A 21,149-nucleotide genomic window follows, 5' to 3' on the forward strand; every position below is an offset into this window, starting at 1 on the left:
TTGAGAATGACAGTGTTGTAGCTGTTTTGATGTTACTTAAAAAAACAAAAAACAAAGTGTGAGGCTCAGGGTTCGTGTTCTGAATGACTCTCAGCAACCACATCAAATTTTATCTAAATATCTCTAAAATAGTCTGAGATATAGCCATTTTTGTTGATTAGCTGGGGTGGCCATCTTGAATCAAGTTGACATCAGAGGTTATTAATTTCTCGATGAACATCTAGTGAATAGTTTCTGAAACTTTCATTAAAATCCATTCCTTGGCTTATGAGATATTTTGCTAAAAGCCAAACAGAGTTGACTTCAACAGTTAGGGCTGCAGTTCTAAGCAAAGATCCTGCAAAATGCGCCTGGAGAACGGATCATGAATTACTTTTAGACAACCACAACAAACTTTAGCACAATACAAGAAAAACTGACTGAATTATATTATTATCTGTTTCCTAAAGTTGAAGTTTCCTGTTGAAAATTAAGCAGTTAAACCACAGTCTAAATCACAGTAAAATCAATATTCAAATCATTGGTAATTATGCTGAGTAATTATGCCAGTTGGTCACTGCAAAAACAATATTAGACTTTGTAATTTTCTTCTCCCCACCTGACCAGCAATAACATGTTTAGATACATGTTCACATGTTTACCTGCTGGGTGTCTAGGTTCTGTCCTGAAAACAATGTGGGCTTCATAGGTAATTGGCAGATATATTGGAAAAGCCTGTTCTCATACAGACAGATATCCTATTACGTATGGAACAGCTGTCATTTCTAGGCGTATGGCTAAATTTATTACTTCTCCCAAACTGTGACAATCCACAGTCCAGACAAGGAGGCATGAGTTGTAGTCTTACACACCTGATACATCTGTTCACCCATGACCCAAACTAAATCAACCAAAAACCATCTTTAGAGTAGTAAACCATAAAAATTTGATCAAAAATAAATAGTCCTACTTAAAAAAGTAGTTTTTTGAAAATAGGATTTCTCTCATGTAAGCCTGTTAGGTGATGATTTTATAACTAATCATCATATATTAAAGAGTCAACTTCGATCTAAATTTTCAGACTCCTTGAACAACAAGCAAAGGAGAAGCTGTCATTCTTTATTCAGGACAATCATTTACAACAACATTCATAACTATAAATTTTACAATAGATATATGTTTTTCATGGCCAGATGAAACCAACAACACAAATATAACAACATTCAAAGACTTAACATTTGTTGTGGAAGGAGAAAACACATTCTAAAGTACATACCACATCTGGTTAAAGTCCTCGCTTCATTTTAACCTTAGAAATAGTTAAAATGTTTGTCATTAACTGATTTCAAGTAAAACCGAAACATTATGGTCTGTGTTTTTACAAACCCACATGAAGGGGGATTACACTGGCTTTATTTTTTATAAATTTGTTAATGCTACATGTTTCCTTGGAGTTCAGAATGAGTTTCCCACGTTTTAAAGCTTAACTGCCGTCAAAACCAGTTTAATTTTTTTTCTGTGCATTTTAAGCAGGAGGTGGAGCTGGGGCAGTCTTCGCCTATTTGTGATCAAATTTATTTCTCACGAGACATTCTCAACAGAAGAAATTGAACCTTTACTTATCTCTTTGAAATCACTGAAGGGACGAGCTATGCCAAAATGCAAAACTGGTTTGGCTTTAAGCCTACATTTAGCTGTTACCGTAGTTCTGTGTGTAGTTGTATATAAACGTCTCAAATGCCCACAGGGCACTTATGGAAAAGCTGCTGTGGCTGCAGATTCAGAGACATGTTCAGAGATTGGAAGGTGAGTGGTGATACTGATTTTAAAAACTTTAATTTACTTATGTAGTTTTATTTTTAGGGTGTTTATACTATTACACATGCCATTCAACATTGGTAAACCTAAAACTTGTGGTTTCTAATGCTTTGTCTGAGATTTGACAATCTTTTTTTAAACACCTGCTCAGAATAATATAAATAAATATATATAAATGTAAATATGTATTGTTTAGCCTTTAATTGACAAGGAACAACTGCATACATGCAAAACAGAAGTTCAGTTTTTGGTTAGTTTTTGGGTGTTTGTCATTTGCTGTTTTTGTTTTATTACTTTTGTTATTGTGTTTTTCTGTGTTCCCTTGTTTTTATATGTTTGAGATGTCTTTGTTTTGGCTCTGTTCTCCTGTGTTTCCCTGTGCCATTAGATTGTTTCCCTTAATTAGTCTATTCCTCATTACTGCCTGTCTTCTCATAACTGCTCCCCATTCTTGTCTCAGCTGCAGTCACTTTTCTCATCAGCCCACTTATTCTCCCAGTCCTCATTCTGTCATAATGGTATGTTCCCTGCCTGGTTTATTTGGACTCCTTGTGTTTTCTTTGTTACATTGCCTGCTGCCATGCCATCCTTTTTGATTTTATTAATATTAATTATTAATAAAAATTAAGTGCTTATGAACGTCTTCATTCTTGGGTCTTATCAGCAACTACCAAAGCTGACACAAAATTTCCCAGCAATCAACTGATTAACACTGATTGTGATCAATGTGAACTTTTCAGGGACATCCTCCAACAAGGAGGCTCAGCTGTAGACGCAGCAATTGCTGCTCTTCTGTGCACTTCTGTTATAAACCCACAGAGTTCAGGGATCGGAGGGGGTGCCATATTCACAGTGATGGACAGCTCTGGTAACAAACACATTCATGTGTCTACTACAACTGAAGTAATAAGAATTCATTAACCATATTTATTCATTTTGTAGGTAATGTGAAAATCATCAACTCCAGAGAGACTGTGCCCTCAAAAGTGACATCTGGTCTGCTATACGCTTATTCAACGCTTTGCAATGAACAAAGAGGTACTTCACTGCTCTGGCATGTTGACAGGCAATTGCTTTCTGATTTATGCAGGAAGCCTTTCTCGTTTTTCTTGCTATGTTTCTCACCAGCTATTGTTATACAGGTTTAACACTCTTGATAAGTTGGTAAACACAGAGCCTTTTTAGACAGTCTGACAGGCTATCACATTATTTGTTGACCACAAGCAGGGGGTCCTCATTGCTTTCATAGGAGTTCTCTATTTTTTTTACTTTTTGTTTGAATAATTTAATCGAATGGATTAGAATAAAATTATTTTGTTTGTCCCTTAGTGGGAAATTCTGTGGGAAATGTTGGAGTTGACACAACAAACAAATGATTACATTTTGGTGGTGATGTCTCAACCTCATGTTGCTTATGCATGAATTTGGTTCAGCTTTCCCGTCACACAAACACAGTGAAGACTAGAGAGACAGTTGTTGCAAATTTAAACTTTTGTTATTTAAATATAAAATTTTAAAATGCTATAAACAGCAGAAGTTCAAATAGAGTTTTAAATAGCTGAAATAAATTAAATTGCAAGGAGATTTTTAAATAGCAGACAGATTTTACATAGACACACAAAAGAATGGTCCAAGTTGTTCAGTTACAAGGGCTCAATTCACAAGACATGCAGTAGTTCACTGAAAAGGCAATTGACAACCAGTCACTCAGTACTCCACACCAGCAGGGAGAGATGACTATGGAATATCGGCAAAGGCAATTTGTCCCCTCTGCATTTGGCAAAGATCAGTGCCAGGATTCCAGATCAGAGAAAATGGAAGTAGAATCGTTGGCCTGATTCCCCGGTACAATCATACTTTCGTCAGTGCACATCAAAGTCCCAATCCTTCTGCACCAGGTGCTCTACAATAAAACATGGAGCAGATACTAAGATAAATAAAATAACTTGATTTATACCCACACACCCAACAAAATAAATTAGCACTCCCCTTTAGCTGAAGTATAGCAAGTATTGAATCTAGAACCAACAAAAAAACAGACACAACCAAATGCCTCGTTGCAGACCAGCCAGAAAGAAAGATGTGCAGGGAAGCAGCCGAAGCAACGGGACGTATCTTCTCTCTCTCTCTCTCTCTCTCTCTCTCTCTCTCAAAGCACAGCCCCAACAATCCTAATTGTCAAGATAAATAGGAAGGGGTACAGTGAACCCTTTGTTACCTCCTCCAGGTTATGTTTTTGGTTGTGTCTGTTTTTTGTTTGTCCACTTGTTAGCAAAATAACATAAAACCAATGAACAGATTTAGATAAAATCTTTGGAAAAAACTGGACAAAATTTTGATGGCAATTTGAATCACGATTCAGATCACACTATTTTTTTATTGTTTCTATGACCTTGGTGAAGGTTTGGGCTCTCTGAGTACTTCGATTTTTTTTTTTTTTGAGATGATGATTACTTAAGTTAAAGCTGAGAGAATTTGATGAATTTCTTTCCCCAAAATATTTAATAACTGAATGAATTCACAGCTTATTTTTCTGCATTGATTGTTTCTTCATTCTTCCATTCAGGTAACAAATGGATTGGGGTTCCAGGAGAAATTCGAGGTTATGAAGCTGCACACAAGCTTTATGGGAAGCTGCCGTGGGCCACTCTCTTCCAGCCGACCATCAAACTGGCCAGAGAGGGGATCAAAATTCCTGAGGTTCAGGGTAGTTCCATCCCATCCATCCCAAACACAGACGAGACCCGTGCCCTATGGTACAGAAGAAAACCTGACTTACTATGCCAATAAAAAACATAAGCTGTTTTACATTTTTCACTTTTCTCTCTTTTTGTTTGTCCTTTTAGGAAGTTATTTTCAGACAAGAAGGGAAACTTGCTTAAAATTGGAGGCACAGTGAAATTTGAGAAACTGGCTGACACTTTGGAGATAATTGCAAATAATGGTGCAGACAGTTTTTATAGTGGGAAAATAGCAGAGGATTTAGTCCATGATGTACAGCAGGCAGGTAAGATCAGAAGGATTTTATCAAATGATTTGAATCACTCACACTCTTGAGTGAGCTACCCAGATCCATCAAAGGTTGTAATTTTTGTGCAGGTGATATGAGTTTTGTTCTGTTTCACTCAGGATGAAGGATTTGTTTTGTTTGTTTGTTTTAGGTGGAATCCTCACTCTACAGGACTTGGCAATGTATAAAGTTAATGTGACTGATGCATGGACTGTCCCTTTGGGAGAGTACCAGATGTACATACCCCCACCCCCTGCAGGAGGAGCTGTCCTCAGCCTCGTCCTCAACATCCTGAAAGGTTCCTGCTGAACACAGACATTAGTGCTGCAGTTTCTTTACACTTTCAAATGACAAAACAAAACAAAAAAAATAATGTGTTCAATATGGCTGTCCAACCTAATGCTTTTACTGAAAGTTGCATTTTGACATTTTAATTGTAATTCTGGTGATGTGTGTTAGTTTTAGTGTCATCCAAAAATGACCCTTGACCAACCTTTAAAAATGAGATGAAACAAAAATGAAATTTTTAATGTGTTTTGTTTCCAGAGTATCAAATGTATTCAGCACCTGAATCTTTTGAGGAGAAGACACATTTTTATCATCTCTATGCTGAAGCTTTTAAATTTGCCAATAGATTAAAGAAATATATTCGGGATCCAAAGTTTGTATCAGAAGATGTGAGTATTACACAATGCTGCAAACAAAATTTGTGCAAAATGCGTAATTTTTCTGCCATGTTGAAAAATTATCTCTTGAACAACTGAGCGGATTTTAATAAAGCTTGAACCACCTTAAACTGTTTTCTTTGTTTTATGTAGTGAAGATTTGGGTTTTCAGTATAAAAAATATGAAACAGGCTGTCAGTTCTTCAGAAATGTAGCCCTGATTCATTTTTTCAAGAGTTATTTCTTTTTCTCTTCTGTGGTTTTTATTCTCTGCTCACAGACAAAGAATTTTGACAGAAGATAGCTTTGCTAGCAAGATACGGGCCAAGATCAAAACCAACATAACTCTTATTGACTACAACATCCCCCTGAATACGACTGACTCCCAGACTGATGATGACCCCAGCAGGTCGCCTGTCTCTGGTGGTACCACCCATGTGTCTGTGCTGGCTGAAGATGGATCTGCTGTGTCTGTTACAAGCAGCATCAATCGTGTGTCAGTATCTGAACAGGTCTATAGAAATCATCCTGTGCATGTTTATTGCTCTCCACAAGAGACTAGCAATCGTATAATTGTCTGTGTGTGGAGCCTTTTGTTTTTTTGCATACATGCTGACATGTCTGTTAGCAAAATATCTCACGAAACAGATGCTGGGTTTTTATGAAACTCTCAGAACATAACCATTGGATGTGCATGTACAACTGATTAACTTGATTCAAGATGGCTGACACAACTAAGTTTTCAAACATCCAAATGGCTACAACTGAGTCAGTTGCCCAGACATGACATTAAAATTTGGTGTAGTTTTAGCTGAGTAGCTGCATTATGGGTTGGACAATAAGACCTTCCCATCACAAAGTTTGAGCACAAATAGATCACACAAGATCTTTGTTTAAAACTTTGGCATACAAGGCAGCAGGCAATATGCATTCCTTCAAAGAATATTATAATCTTTCTTTTTAACATAGTTAAATGTTTTTGTAAGAGGATATTTGAATAAAATATGCCAGTCACAGCACAGCAAGGAAGCTGAGTTTTGTTCTAAAATGTTCCAAATGCACAGAGAGCTTTAATGCTGCAGTGGCTAGATTTATTCTATCAAGTTCAGCTTTTTTTGTTTTCACAGATTTGGCTCCAAGATCTACTCTTCACAGACTGGAGTCATCCTCAACAACCAACTGGCTGACTTTTGTGGCAGAGTCAATATCTCACCCGGTAATCATAAATTAATATGAAACAATTCTTGTACAGTTTGTGCAACTAGAGCTGGACAACGGGACCAAAAATGATACAGTGTTTTAGGGCTTTATTGTGACACAATATATATGGCAATGTTTTACAAAAATATTCAAATGTAAAACTAGCAATAATGTAACACTTTGAATATAATTTTCTTTTCAAAACATTTTGTGCAAAGGAGCAAAACTTGAATAAAGGTAAATGTAGCATTAGTTGCATTAATAAGCTGTTGGGTCTTGCATTTGAGACCTAGTTTTCAAAAACCTTTAACCAAGACAAGGGAATAAAAATACATATGAAACAGGAAAAACTGCAAAAGGCACTTTAAAACCAAATAAATTAAAGAGCTATTTTCTACGATCAAATTTTATCAAACTGGTCAACAAATGTTACAGGCCTCCCAAACGGTCTGTATTTTTGCAGAAAAGAGTAAAGAAGATACATGTGATGTTGTCTGTTTGCAGGTAGGCTCTGATTTCATTTACTAACAGAAAAATCATATTCATCAACATTACACTTCTCAGTTCTGATTCACAAGATATATAATATATATAGATAATTTTTATTACGTTTCACCAATTTGCAGTTTTAAACTCTTGGTCCACTGTGCTATAAAGAAATAATTCCTTTCACTCTGTTATACTACAGCTTTAAGCATGAAATATACAGCATATTTAGTACTACAATTTACCTGCTTTTCCTAGCAATTTACGGAACAACTTTAAAGAGCAACATTTTAAACATCTGTCTTTAGCAAACACAACAATACTTTGTTTCTCTAACAATACATTTAAACTGAATTATTAACATAGAAAGTCATAAAACCTTGTCAGTGTATGTACTCACATTCAGTTCCGTTTTTTAAAAGTTAGACTTACTTTGGACTCACATCTAAACAAAATAAAACATGCGGAAGCCACCATCTTATGCCAATACACACCACTGGTGTCTACCTTGTGCAGGACACAGTTGGCCTTCTTTTGTAACTGAAAACTTACTTTCAGACATAAATGTTATTACATTTAGCACATAAGGGATTCTTATAACCTTAGGAGTGATCTGAATCCAACAAACCCATGCTACTAACCTGTATTTTTACAGGAAAGAATAAAGAAGACACATGCAATGTGGTATTTTAGCAAGCAGGCTTTGATCTGAGCTAGCAGCCGACTTCCACACCCAGTGCACACCTTGGAAGCAACTCTCTCTCTGCTGGTGAACTATGGGAATTGCCCCTACAACCCCACCTCAGTACAAGTCAGTACATCACGTATAGAGATGGGACCTTCTTTCACAACAAATAAACATAAATTTACACAACAATGTGATTATACATTTGAGGGTATCGCACAAACAAAATAACGCAAAATATTATTGTGTGAAAACCACAGAGGCCTGGAAGTAGAAAAGCTTCATCTGCAGCAGCAGCAAAGAGAAAGAAGAGGTGTATGTGTGGCAAACCAAGCTGTTCATAAACTATGGGCTTTGAAATTATATATGGCAAGCCATTTGTGTATTTATTTTTTTCCCACTATTTTTTATTATTTTGTTTTGTATTTTTATATCGGGAGATGATGTAAGTTCTGTGATGCCTTTTAATTTGCATCACATCTAAATTAGTTGAAGAAAATACTCTGTTGTTTTGGTCTTCTTTGTTAGGTTGAAAAAAGTCTTAATCAAACAGAAATACCTTTCTAGACTTTATTAAACTTTTTGTTTGGCACACACCCTGCAATCATGGCCTCTGTTATGTTCACAGGGGAGCAACCTCCCTCCTCCTTCTCCCCCTCTGTGCTGAAGTCTAAGTCGAAGACCCTTGTGATTGGAGCATCTGGTGCAAGTTTTATCACGACTGCGATGGCCTCAGTATGTGACTGTCACAATAAGAGTATTAATTATTCTTTTTGCACACTAAATTCCCTTCACTGTGGTTATGACCAGCATTATCTTCATGATGTCCACAGTCTATAATCATCACTTTTTCATCTGACAGATTAAAATATTGATTGTCCTTTCTGTTGCAGACGCTCATCAACCACCTTTGGTTTAAAAAAAGCCTTAAGGAGGCGATTGATGATCCTGTTATTTTTGTTGACCCTGAAGATAAAGTGATGTTTGAACCAAAGTGGGATAAGGTAAAACATTTAGAGTATTTTTATGGTCAAAATCCACATTTTACTGCTTTTGTCTCATCAGATTTCCATCTTGATTTGCTCCTCAGATTGTAAATCAACATCTTATAGGTTGGGGACACAAAATAACCAGATTCTACAATGCAGTTAATGCTGTTGAGAAGGACTGTGGCTGCATCTATGCAGTGTCTGACACCAGGAAAAATGGGAAAGCAGCCGGCTACTGAGAAAAGAGTCAGTGATGATTAATTAACTGCAGCAGAAAACATTTGATCTGCTGGAACATCGCCGAACAAGACACTGAGAAACTAGATCAAGCAACAGGACATTTGGAGTAACATGTAACAACTAAACACAAGAGTTTCTCAAAAGAAGTGAGAGTAATAGGTTGGAAAAGAAAAAGCTTATTTGTTGTTGCAGATTTGAGCAAGTCTTTATCTATGATACTTGATACAAATAAATTTATGTCTACATACAGTATACTTGTGTTAGTTAATCTTTTCATATAATTTAGCCTATACAGTACTTATGTATAACTGCAGTGACTCATGGATGCATACATTTGTGTGAATAATCTCACCTTTAATGAGGCTTAAGTTGCTGCATTGTTTAGTGACTTTTATGTATAGAGCCCATTTGTTTAATTTCTTGAACTCCAGTGAGTTCTCTGGCTGCAGGTTTATTTTTCTTTTATTAAACTTTGAACATAAACTCCAGGAAGCCCCTTGCTATAGTTTTATATCTTTTATCAACTTCAAGCAACCTTTAAGATTGTTTTTGCTTCCTGTCGGACATCTATTCCTCCACCCATTTGTCCATGCATACAGCCAACCATTTGCTGTTTATCTATGGTTAGATTGTGATGGTAACAGATCCAGGAGGGAAACCCAGACACTTCCCACCAACAGTCTCCAGCTCTTACTTAGAGGATCCCAAGGTGTCCACCTGCCAGAGAGGATACAAAATCCCTCCAGCTAGTTCTGGTGTCTGCCTTGGGGTCTCTTCTCAGTGGTCATGCCCAAGAGAAATCCTAATCAGACACTCAAACCACATCAGCTGACTGATGATGAGGAAGAGCATCAGCTCTACTCCAAGCTCCCCCTGAAAAATGGAGCTCCTCACCTTATCTATAAGGCTAAGCCCAGCCATATAGTTGATTTTAGCAGCTTGTATCTGGGCTCGTGTTCTTTTAGCCATGAGGCACATCTCAAGATTATAGGTACATACATTTCTGTTATCTCACACTTTCTTTTATTCTGCTTGGCTCACAGTCACTTACAGGCACTCTTTAACCAAAGAAAAAGGCAAAAACCAATATTCAAACTTAAGGACACTTCAAATTTGCATTTTTTCAGACCTCAGCAGTACTTCCTGTTATGATTGTACCCAGGATGCTTGCTTCTTAAAAATCAAAGGCCTAGCATTTCTTGAAGGAATGCATATTGCCTGCTGGGGTGTGCAGAGTTTTAGATTAGGATTATTTTATGTTCTTCACCTTTCAGTAGAGGGGGATAATAAAATACTGACCACAGTTTCTTGTGTGGTTATTTTGATGAACCTAACATTGTCACTTTCTCATTTTTTCTTTTTTGCTGAAGACAGAGACTACAATTTTATTTCCCCTGTGTGTGTTTATCTAACAGTAAAAATATTTAATACAAATTTAGGAACATCATTTCTCATCCCAAACATTCTTCAGTAACCTTTCAAAACAACTAAAATCGATAAAAATCCATATTTATTACAAAATTAATTTTATAGTAACCTGGCACACTTCCACTACATGGTGATACAAAATATCATTTATGTTTTTCCTTTCTTGGATTTAAAAATTCAATATGAACTAGTGATTTAAATATTCCTGCCAGTATCAGTATTACTACTTTTCTCTTGCTTTGACTGTTGTAAAATGTCGATTTCGATGTTCAGTTTTGAATAGTGTGGTATGAATGTATGATACTTTTACATTTTCCTAAACTTTATTTTTAATCATATTAATACCACTGTGACGGGCATCTACAGTTTCAGTGTATTACTACAGAGCAACAATAAAGGCATCTCCTGTAATTATAACGCAGTCTTTTAACTCAGTCCCTTGAGTAAACCACTTCGAGTTTTCACAGAGAAAACTTGATGATTACCACAAGCAGGAGAATCATTTTAAACAACAGGACCAATGATCTGGAAAGAAAGAACCACTGACTCACACTTAACAAACAAGCTGGATGAGACTAGAAACATATTTTACCAAGACAATACCACTCTCTAGTGGAACCTTGACTGTATAACACTTTTATTTGACCAATATTAAAAAGTTCAACTTACAACAAACTGTTCGTCTCTGGGAGCTCTCCTATAAAGTCCCTTCTTGCTTTATCAGTCTGTTCACCTGTCAGGTTTCTATTCTGCTTAAACTATTTCTGCCTTTTACCCGCCTTCTCCTTTCCGGGTCGCAGGAAGCTGGTGCCTTGGTTTAAACAACCAAGAGACGAGAATCTTGAGATAATAATAATACAAACAAAACAAAACAAAACAAACAAACAAACAAACAAAAAAAACCCAACCCAAAACAAAACAAACAAAATCCCCACTTTTATCCTAAAAGTCTGTCCCGGCCAGGACGCGCATGATCTTATAACAGTACTGTTCCACAGACTCGTGTAATTTTCTGCATGTCCACAGCAAATTGAAGCAATTAAAATGGCATACATAAATTCAATTATCACCCTTAACAGCAGAAAACCCCACGTGGAACGTATTCCGCAACTCTCCTTTGCTTACTTTGCGCTCCGGGCAGGAGGTGGAGCCGGGCTATTCTGTTCCCTGTGATGAGTCACTCCCAAACTTTCTCTAGTCGTTTTATTTTCCATGAACCACCCGGGACAGAGGAAACCTCACTGATCCCAGCGGGGCCGCGGAGAGGACGGGGTCTGTCATGGCGAGGACCAAGGCCAGGGTGTACACATGTTGCGCGCTGTCGCTGCTCCTCATTGTTGCCATCATCGTGTGTATTGCTGTCGCTGTGCACCGTAGATGCCCAAATGACACTTTCTCTAAAGGTGCAGTCGCCGCAGACTCAAAGAAATGCTCAGAAATTGGAAGGTGAGTGGTAATTACTCTACTACTTATAGTGAGGTTATACAAAGAAAAATAGATGAAGTTAATGTTTGTTTATGAAAAACAGTCGACTTTACTCTCACCAGTGAGCACTAACAAACACTTATGCTTTCTAATGATTCCTATGAGACGTGCTTTGCCTTTTGCCAACATCTAGGCACAGATCTGTTAATTAGTAATGCTAAAAAACCGAAGAGGCTCGGTGTCAGGCATGACAACAATTCAGATTAACAATGCAGGAAGCTGCCACCGCGTCAGGAGCACTTTCCATTATGCAAAACATGAATTTCACTGTTGGCAATCACGGAAAGTGAAGAGCGCGAACTTTACAGGGACATCCTTCAACAAGGAGGCTCTGCAGTAGATGGCGCCATCGCCGCGCTCCTCTGCACCTCTGTCATCAACCCGCAGAGCGCCGGGATCGGAGGAGGCTCCATATTCACAGTGATGGACAGCTCTGGTAATGAACACACTCATGCACCTACTGCAGCTGAAGTTATACGAGTCAGAGCTAACTGATCATTTCTAATATTTTCATAGGAAAAGTGAAAATCATCAACTCCAGAGAGACTGCACCCTCGATAATAAAACCTGATCTGCTGAATTCCTGTCCCAAGGCTTTCCAAATGGTGACAGGTAGCTGCTACTCTGCTCCTGCACGTCAACCACTTTTATCCATTTGTTTCCTTATCTGGGAAGGGAATCTTTCTTGTTTTTCCTGCTTTGTCTGTTTAGGTTTCAGCTTACATTTGCCTACACTCTTAAGGTGTTTCAGTTCTGGTCTTACTAAGAAAACAACAACAAAAAAGAAAACGATAGCCTAATTAACAATAGTAACCTAGTTTTGGAACTTGTCAGCGTGTTAGTCCTTTGTTAGAACTGCACAGTCATCTTTGTTCAGGTTTACAGTAAAGTGTGATTAAATACCAGAAACCCAACAATCTGAACATGAAAACCAAGCTCTGAGTCAAGACCACACATTCAGTGGAGGAACAAATATTAATGTAGTTGTGATGCACTGCAGTACATTTTAGCCTGTTTCAGTAAAAAGTACAATAAAATGCACATTTAACAATGTGAAACTATTTAGTCAAGATAAACGTCTGTTTAATATTTATAAATAATTGTGAATAGGATAGGGTGAATCTGAAGACAAAAAGATGAAGATGCTGTTTTGAAAAAAGTGCTTACTTTATATAGTTACCTATTTGGCATTACTTTGTAGAAATATGCTTTCACTTTGTCACTTTGTCATTTAAGTTTTTTTATTCTTTTTTTCTGTCAATAAGGCCAATTCATATTGACTATAACTGATTTATAATAGCAATAAAAGGGTAAAACATCCAAGGAATACTTTTTATAGGCACTGTATGACCTGCACCCCTTACCAAGGCTAAATGATAAAGTACCATCTGAATGTTTGCTAGAAGATGTGATTTCAGCACTGCTAAGTATTCCTAATGACACCATCACAGAGACCAATAAGCTGGTATACACCACAGCAGCAGTGATCCTTGAAATGCTTGGCTATAAGAGCAAGGATCTAACTCATAAGGAGCATTGACCCCCATGGAGGAGGAGGAGGAGGATGGAAGCTACAGTCAGGCAACATGAAGATGGATCAGCCAGCTGTCAGAACAACAGGGGTGCACATCATATGTGTCTAACTTAGTCATGATCTTCGGTCTGTGGTCAGCTGCCCTTATATTCAGATCATCAAGGTTTTTCAGTGGGGCTTGATACCCACACTTGGACGGTGGGGAGGATGCAGACTTGCTGTTTTGGCTCCCCCGTGCTGGAGCATTTTTCTTGTATCTCATCAGTGTCTCGGTGTGATAGCAGATTCCTGTCATGAATGTTAGAACACTGGGTCCGAAGTTTTTTCTGAGTCATTCTGGATGCTGGGTTTTGAAGTCTCCATAGTTCCCTCATCCTTTACATATAGACCCCCTGTTGAGGCTAGCTCGTAGAGTAGATTTCTAACAGTGTTAAGTACCAACAGTGTTTATTTATATGTACATTCTGTTAAAAGATATTTTTGTTTGATTTACAGTTAGTTGTTATGCAAACTTACACAAGAACTGTAAATTACGTTTCTTGTAATTTTAAGTATATTTTCTTGTAATTCCATCTATCTATTATCTTTTACCCGCTTCTCCATTCTGGGTTGCTGGTGCCTATCCTCAGCAGTCACTGTGCAAGAGGCAGGGGACTTCTTGTAATGCCAAAATACAAAAAACAAACAAACAAAAAAACAATTTGTAAAATAAAGCAGGGAAACATTTACAGATTGTTTCCCCCTCACTGTGAAGTCAAATTAAATTTGGGACAATTGAGCTTTTTATCTTAGAGATATCTCAGAAAAACTGAGTAAATATGCAGGTTAATTTCTTTCATTGACTGTCCCTTCATCCAACCATTCAGGTAACAAATGGATTGGAGTTCCAGGAGAAATTCGAGGTTATGAAACTGCACACAAGCTTTATGGGAAGCTGCTGTGGGCCACTCTCTTCCAGCCGACCATCAAGCTGGCCAGAGAGGGGATCAAAATTCCTGAGGTTCAGGGTAGTTCCATCCCATACATCTCAAACACAGACGAGACCCGTGCCCTATGGTACAGAAGAAAACCTGACTCACTATGCCAATAAAAAACATAAGCTGTTTTACATTTTTCACTTTTCTCTCTTTTTGTTTGTCCTTTTAGGAAGTTATTTTCAGACAAGAAGGGAAACTTGCTTAAAATTGGAGGCACAGTGAAATTTGAGAAACTGGCTGACACTTTGGAGATAATTGCAAATAATGGTGCAGACAGTTTTTATAGTGGGAAAATAGCAGAGGATTTAGTCCATGATGTACAAGAGGCAGGTATTGTCAGATGTGTTTCATCAAGCTTTTTTTTCCAAATGTTTTCTGTATTTGCATGGCTAAAGAATCCACTTCCAAATGAATAAATCACTTGAATCTTTAGACTCTGCCACGATCCATCAAAAGTCTTCATTTTTGTGGAGCTAAGGTGAGTTTTGCTCAGAGTAAAGCATTTGTTTTGCTCTTTTTGCCTAGGAGGAACACTCATGCTGCAGGACTTGGCAAACTATAACGTTACAGTGACTGATGCGTGGGCTGTTCCTTTTGGAGAGTACCAGATGTACATACCCCCACCCCCCGCAGGAGGAGCTGTCCTCAGCCTCGTCCTCAACATCCTGAAAGGTTCCGACTGGACACAGATGGCAGAGCTGTAGTTTTTTGCTTTACTCTTTTAAATTGCAAAACAAAGAATATTACAAAGAATGAGGTGTTTAAGATGGAAAGATAAATGGCTGCTTTGATTTGCAGTTGTATTTTGTTATATAAATCTTAATATTAGTGATGTGTGTAGGTTTTAGCTTCATGCAAGAAAAGTCTTTAAATGAGGTTCAGTGAAAATTAACAATTTACATATAAGTAGCGTTTTTGTTTTTCAGGGTATCAAATGAACTCAGCACCTCAGTCTATTGATGAGAAGACACTGTTTTATCATCGCTATGTTGAAGCTTTAAAATTTGCCAATGGACAAAAAAAGCACATCCGGGATCCACACTTTGTATCAGATAAAGTGAGTATCATTCAGTGCTGCTAAGTATAAACTATATGAAAGTTACAGGTTATATTTAAAAAATGACTTGACACAATAGATCACAAGCGTTACCTGAAAAATGTACTTTGAAATACTCAGGTACATACACCTGATAAGTTTTAGTTTACTGAAATGGAATTTAATATCAACAGTTTTATTTTCTCTTTGGAGATTTTTTTTTTTAATAGAGTATATAGAGATATTGGATTTTGAAAGACAATGTTGATTTAAAAATTCTATGTGTAATCATATTATTGCTAGGTAATCTAGAGTTCCAGTGAACTGAACAGTGCGTTTGTTTCATCAGTCAGAGCCATTTGAACTGACTTGAACCGTTTTCACTTTTAGTTAAAAACTTGTTGTTGACAGTGGTCCAAATCAATACAGACCTCTGTCTGAAAATTTAGTCACATGGTTTGATTTGAGAAGCCTTATCTTGATTGTTGACTTTTATCTGCTTGATTTTGTTTTTATTTTTATTTGTGAGCCATTGTTCCTGACAGTTATTCATAACTACATATTTACCTGGTTTATCAGTGAAATTTAAGCTAAATAATGGTCATATTTCACCGCTCCAGATTTTGGATGTTGTAGCTGAGAGTATTGAGGTAAAACTAATTTCTTTGTGGACTTTTTACAGTCAGTGTTTCTTTGTTTCCCACACTGTAGGCAAAGTTATTCCATAAATAGTATTTGAAACAGAAGACCTTTAGAGGTAGATAAGAAATAGTACAAAAACGAGGAAGATTTACAACTGGCTGCAAATCCTTTACAAATTTAGCTCTGATTTAATCAATATCTTATATATGACTCCTTTTTTCTTTGGGTGTTTTTAAATCCTCTCTACTTTTCACAGATCACAAAAAAAATAGTAGAGGACAATTTTGCCAGCCACATACGGACCTTGATCAGCAGCGAAAGGACACGTGATCTCCAGTATTACAACATCACCCCGCACCAGGACAGCTTGGGTACCACACATGTGTCTGTGCTGGCTGAAGATGGATCTGCTGTATCTGTCACCAGCACCATCAATCACATGTCAGTACCTGGACAGTTCTGGAGTTAGAAACAAACCAGCACATGGTTTATTAGTTTGTGGTTACATGAATTATGGAGATTAAAAGATTAAGGAAGTCAAATGTTTTTGTGTGAGGAGTTTTTAATCAAAGTCTAGTCATCACAAGCAAAAGGTTTTCTAAGACAGCACAGCAAGGAGCTGAGATTTGGTTTAAAGTGAGGCTGAATGCAAAGAGTGTTTGGTATTGCTCTGTGGTAATCTAGTCCATCTAGTTCAGCTTCACTGTTTTTTTTTTAACAGATTTGGCTCCAGAATCTACTCTTCAAGGACTGGAGTAATCCTCAACAATGAGCTGTATGACTTTTGTGGAAGAACGGATAACATCTCCCCTGGTAATCAGATTAACATGCTGCATTTTATACCTGATAAATATCAAGCTAGTTACCATTTAGCTGAAAGTATTTTGGTGTCAGAATACAGACACACAAAGCTGCTGACTCCTAGTCTTGTTTCCAATTAAGCAACAAGCTGAACCTCAAAACAGGAAACTTAGTGTCCATCCATCCATCCATCCATCCATCCATCCATCCATCCATCCATCCATCCATCCATCCATCCATCCATCCATCCATCCATCCATCCATCCATTTCCTAGGCTTCTGGGCATACAGTCTATAGTCCCTGGGACTGTCCCAAGATCTCCTTTCAGTGTGATGTGCCAGGAAAATCTCCAAAGTTAGGTGACCAGAAGGCATCCCGATCAGTTGCTTAAACTACCTTGGGTGACTCCTTTAACACACAGCTTGACTTTGTGCCCAGACTGCAGACACAGCTCTTACTTTGATTTTACAAGAACTGAATAGCCTTTCAAAGTGACCTCTGGATCCCATACTCCTGCATCACTCTTACAAAATGCCTTGGGGAACATGATTTCCAAAATCCACAAAACCCATGTGGACTGGACCTGCTTCTTTATGGAACAGTGAAGAGGCATGTCAATCTAAAGAACCCCAAAATGTCCAAAGGCTTCAGCGTTTCAATGCAAAACTTTTCTACACACTCCAACATGGCGTTTATGCGGACAGCTCATGCCTAACACAGAAGTCCAACAACAAAATGCCACTCAGATTCAGTTTAGGGAGGCTGTTACTCCCAATCATACCACTCACCCAGGGTAACTCTGGAGTAGGAGAGAGTCTAGCCCCTCCCCAGGAGTTGGGTCCCAGAGGCCAGGCTGTGTGTGGACGTGAGGTTGATTAAATCTAGTTAGTACTGCTCAACTTCACACCTGAGCTCAGGCTCCTTTCCTGCCAATAAAATTACATTTCATGGACCTAGAGCCAGTTTATGATGGCAGGAACTGGTACACCCAGGCCCCTGTTTTTGGCTACCACTCACCTCACACTGTATTTATTCAGGCTAAAAAAAGATGCACCTTAAATTAAAAAAAACATAAATCAAGGTTTATTAAATATCTAAGTGAGTAAATGTTAGGTCCATGGCTCAAACAGTGCAGACATGTTCACACTCAAAACAGTTGCTCTTATTTTTCTGCAAAAATATCCACAAAAAAAGTTTTTGTGAAAGAATGAAAAAAATGCATTTTTTTTTGTTTCAGTATTTTGTTTATTAATCTTATGGTTAGGTTTACTTACAAAAAAAGTTAGCTGTGGATACCAAAGAAACATACAACTTTTATTAAGTTAGTGTAACATTTCCTGTCTTTTTGGATTTTAGGGATGATCAATGTGACATAGCAAATTACTTTGGCATCACTACTAACTCCAAACTTGAACTGCACTTCTAAAAAAATAGTGATTTCTGAAAAAGAACAAAATAAGGAAAATAGTCTTTCCAGAAATGTTGTGCCCTCAAAACACATGAGTAACATGCCACTCACAAGAGCTTGATGAGACACATTCAACACATATAGATACATACAGATAAAAATGAAAACCATGCCTTTCACTATATGATTCACATTTTTTAATAAGCTTCTATTGATTGCATTCATAACAGCTTTCTTCTTGTTCTCACATTGATCGGTCTGAATTATAGTCGCCTGTTCCGTCAATCATGGTTTTTATTCTGTTCACAGGGGAGCGGCCTCCTTCCTCCATGGCCCCCTCTGTGCTGAAGTCTCAGTCGAAGACGATTGTGATTGGAGCATCTGGTGGGAGTTTTATCATGACTGGGATAGCCTCAGTATGTGACTGTGACAATCACACTAAGTCCCATTAAGATTAATTGCTGCACACCAGTCGTTCCTCACTGTGGTCGTGACCAGCACTGTCTTCATGAGTGTCTTCACCATACTCATAATCCATTTTCTAATCATCCTTTTCTCATCTGACAGATTACAGTATCTTATTTCCTTTCTGTTCCAGACGCTCATCAATCACCTTTGGTTTGGAAAGAGCCTTAAAGAGGCGATTAATGTTCCTATTGTTTTTGTTGACTCTAAAAACAGTTTGAAGTTTGAACCAAAATTCGAGGAGGTAAAACATTCAGGGTGTTTGTATGGTCACATAACACATTATGCTGCTTTTGGCTCATCTGATTTCTCTCTTCTTTTTGCCCCTCAGGATGTAATTGTGGCTCTTAAAGCTCGAGGACACAATCATGAAACAACAACAAAATTCTACAATGTGGTTAATGCCGTAGAGAGACAGGGTGGCTGCATCTGTGCAGTGTCTGACGCCAGGAAACTGGGGGAAGCAGCTGGTTACTGAAAACAAGAGTCAAAGATGCTGGTTAAAAAAGCTGCAACAGAAGGCGTCTGTCCTGCTGGAATCACTGAACAAGACAGTGAAAAACTGCTTCCATCAAGAGGACATTTGCAGTAACATATAACATCTAAACACAACAGTCTCTTGAACTGAGAGTGCCTAAAATATGTTGAATGTTGTCACTGCAGGGTTGGACATGTCTTTAATTACAATACCATAATTTACATTTTTTAGAGCCTCCTTTTTAGGATGGAGACCAGAAGTCATCAAGACTTATTTGTCTCATTTTAAAAGGATTTGATATAACATGTAATTAAAACACAAAAATACGTGACCATTTTTTTAATGGCTTTATTTATGGCTTTAAAATTATTCAAATTTCTAGTACCAGTATTAGTTCTACAGTACAGGTAATTTAGTATATTGGCTATTAATGAAGTTTGGGAATATTTGTAATATTCAAATGAATCTTATTTCTCGTTTGGCCTTCTTTCTGTACATTAGTCTACTTTTAAAAACATTATTCCAGGTTTTAGAAATGAAATTGCTAGCAGGAAATGTGGTACACGATCTTAAAAGAAAAATGATCACAAAATGGCAATAACCATTTTGATCTTAAAATACTCCTAATACTTGTTAGAAATATGAATGATCTGTAATAAAAACTGATCATTACTTCATGAGATATTTAATGATAATTCTGTGTAAATTTGAAAAGTATTTCATATGGGTTTGATGACCTCAAGTAGCAGAAGATTTTAGTTTGGAATTAGATTAAGTACACTTACACAAAAACATGTTGCCCTGTTTTTCATATGTAAACACATGTAAAAAATTATTAAAATGAGGCAAAATTACACAGGAAATGTTTGCAAAATGTATATGTCACAGGTTAATTTAACATTGTTTCCACATGTGACTTCATTGTTTGTTCTGTAAAGGGAGAAGTTACAAAAAGGAAAGCATTCAATAAAAAGACAAAAACATAAAAAATCCTAGCAAAGAAAAGAACAAAAGTTGTATTTTGTTTTAATTGATTTATCACATTTAATTTAATTTTATGCACCATGAATGTCTGTTTGCCAGTCAGTCAACCCCCCTAACCTGAGGTCACATTTATTGAAATCTGTTCTGTAAATCCATAATCTTCTTTGTGTCTCACTGCTTCTTTTTATTTATTTTTTCAGTTTTGTCCCGGAGCCTCCAACAGCTGGAGGCATATAATCAAATAAAAAAGGTTACATTTCAATTCAGTTCAGCAGATATTATTTATATGGAGCAAAATGAACGTTGAATTGGGGCACCTTACACGTTAATTGCCTCAATTTTGTTGATATGATAGCAGCAAACTGGATTAAGCCTTTGACAACAGCAGGGAGGAAAATTGCCTTTAAACAGCAAGAAACCTCTGGCCAATTTTGAATCTGTCAGAGGTGTTTTCTTTTCTGCTTTGACAACAAAAAAAGAAAGAAAAAAAAAAAACAGTAAAAATTCTAGTGTGGTCTGTAACTTGATTTGAAACGTGCAACTGGAGTAAAATATATTGCAGAAAAAGATAAGGAGGGCGAGATAACGGTAAGAAAAGTAAATTACTGGAGATATATCTGCAGCTTTAAATGCGTAACGACTAAAGACAGGCGAGGTGTTCACTGCAGCACTGAAGGTTACTCAAGCATCATAAAGACCTTTCAGAGTCCCCAAACATACTGTAGCACTGTGAGGTTTGGTAAAAAGAAGCTTTTAGGCCTAATCCTAAGTATGGATAGCTTGAATAACTTCAAAGAAACATATAAAAGGAACACTGAGGGCAAAGTGCTCCTTTGGG

The 21,149-nt window shown here is 37.3% G+C and overlaps 1 protein-coding gene and 1 pseudogene across 1 annotated transcript; both read left to right on the plus strand.

Annotated features, from left to right (window-relative positions):
* The first annotated feature begins 1,571 nt into the window (after positions 1 to 1,571).
* LOC108234942 lies at positions 1,572 to 9,324 on the plus strand (annotated as a pseudogene).
* Positions 9,325 to 11,694: 2,370 nt separating this feature from the next.
* On the plus strand, positions 11,695 to 20,573 carry LOC108234911 (glutathione hydrolase 5 proenzyme). The gene is made up of 12 exons (XM_017414523.3): positions 11,695 to 11,946; positions 12,294 to 12,421; positions 12,502 to 12,597; positions 14,386 to 14,575; positions 14,666 to 14,826; positions 15,022 to 15,168; positions 15,423 to 15,553; positions 16,431 to 16,615; positions 16,896 to 16,987; positions 18,694 to 18,800; positions 18,983 to 19,093; positions 19,181 to 20,573. The coding sequence occupies exons 1-12, from the start codon at positions 11,780 to 11,782 to the stop codon at positions 19,325 to 19,327; spliced, it is 1,662 nt and encodes a 553-aa protein (XP_017270012.1). The 5' UTR covers positions 11,695 to 11,779; the 3' UTR covers positions 19,328 to 20,573.
* The last annotated feature ends 576 nt before the right edge of the window (positions 20,574 to 21,149 follow it).

The sequence above is a fragment of the Kryptolebias marmoratus genome, linkage group LG1 (assembly GCF_001649575.2).
Source record: "Kryptolebias marmoratus isolate JLee-2015 linkage group LG1, ASM164957v2, whole genome shotgun sequence".
Taxonomy (NCBI): Eukaryota; Metazoa; Chordata; class Actinopteri; order Cyprinodontiformes; family Rivulidae; genus Kryptolebias; species Kryptolebias marmoratus.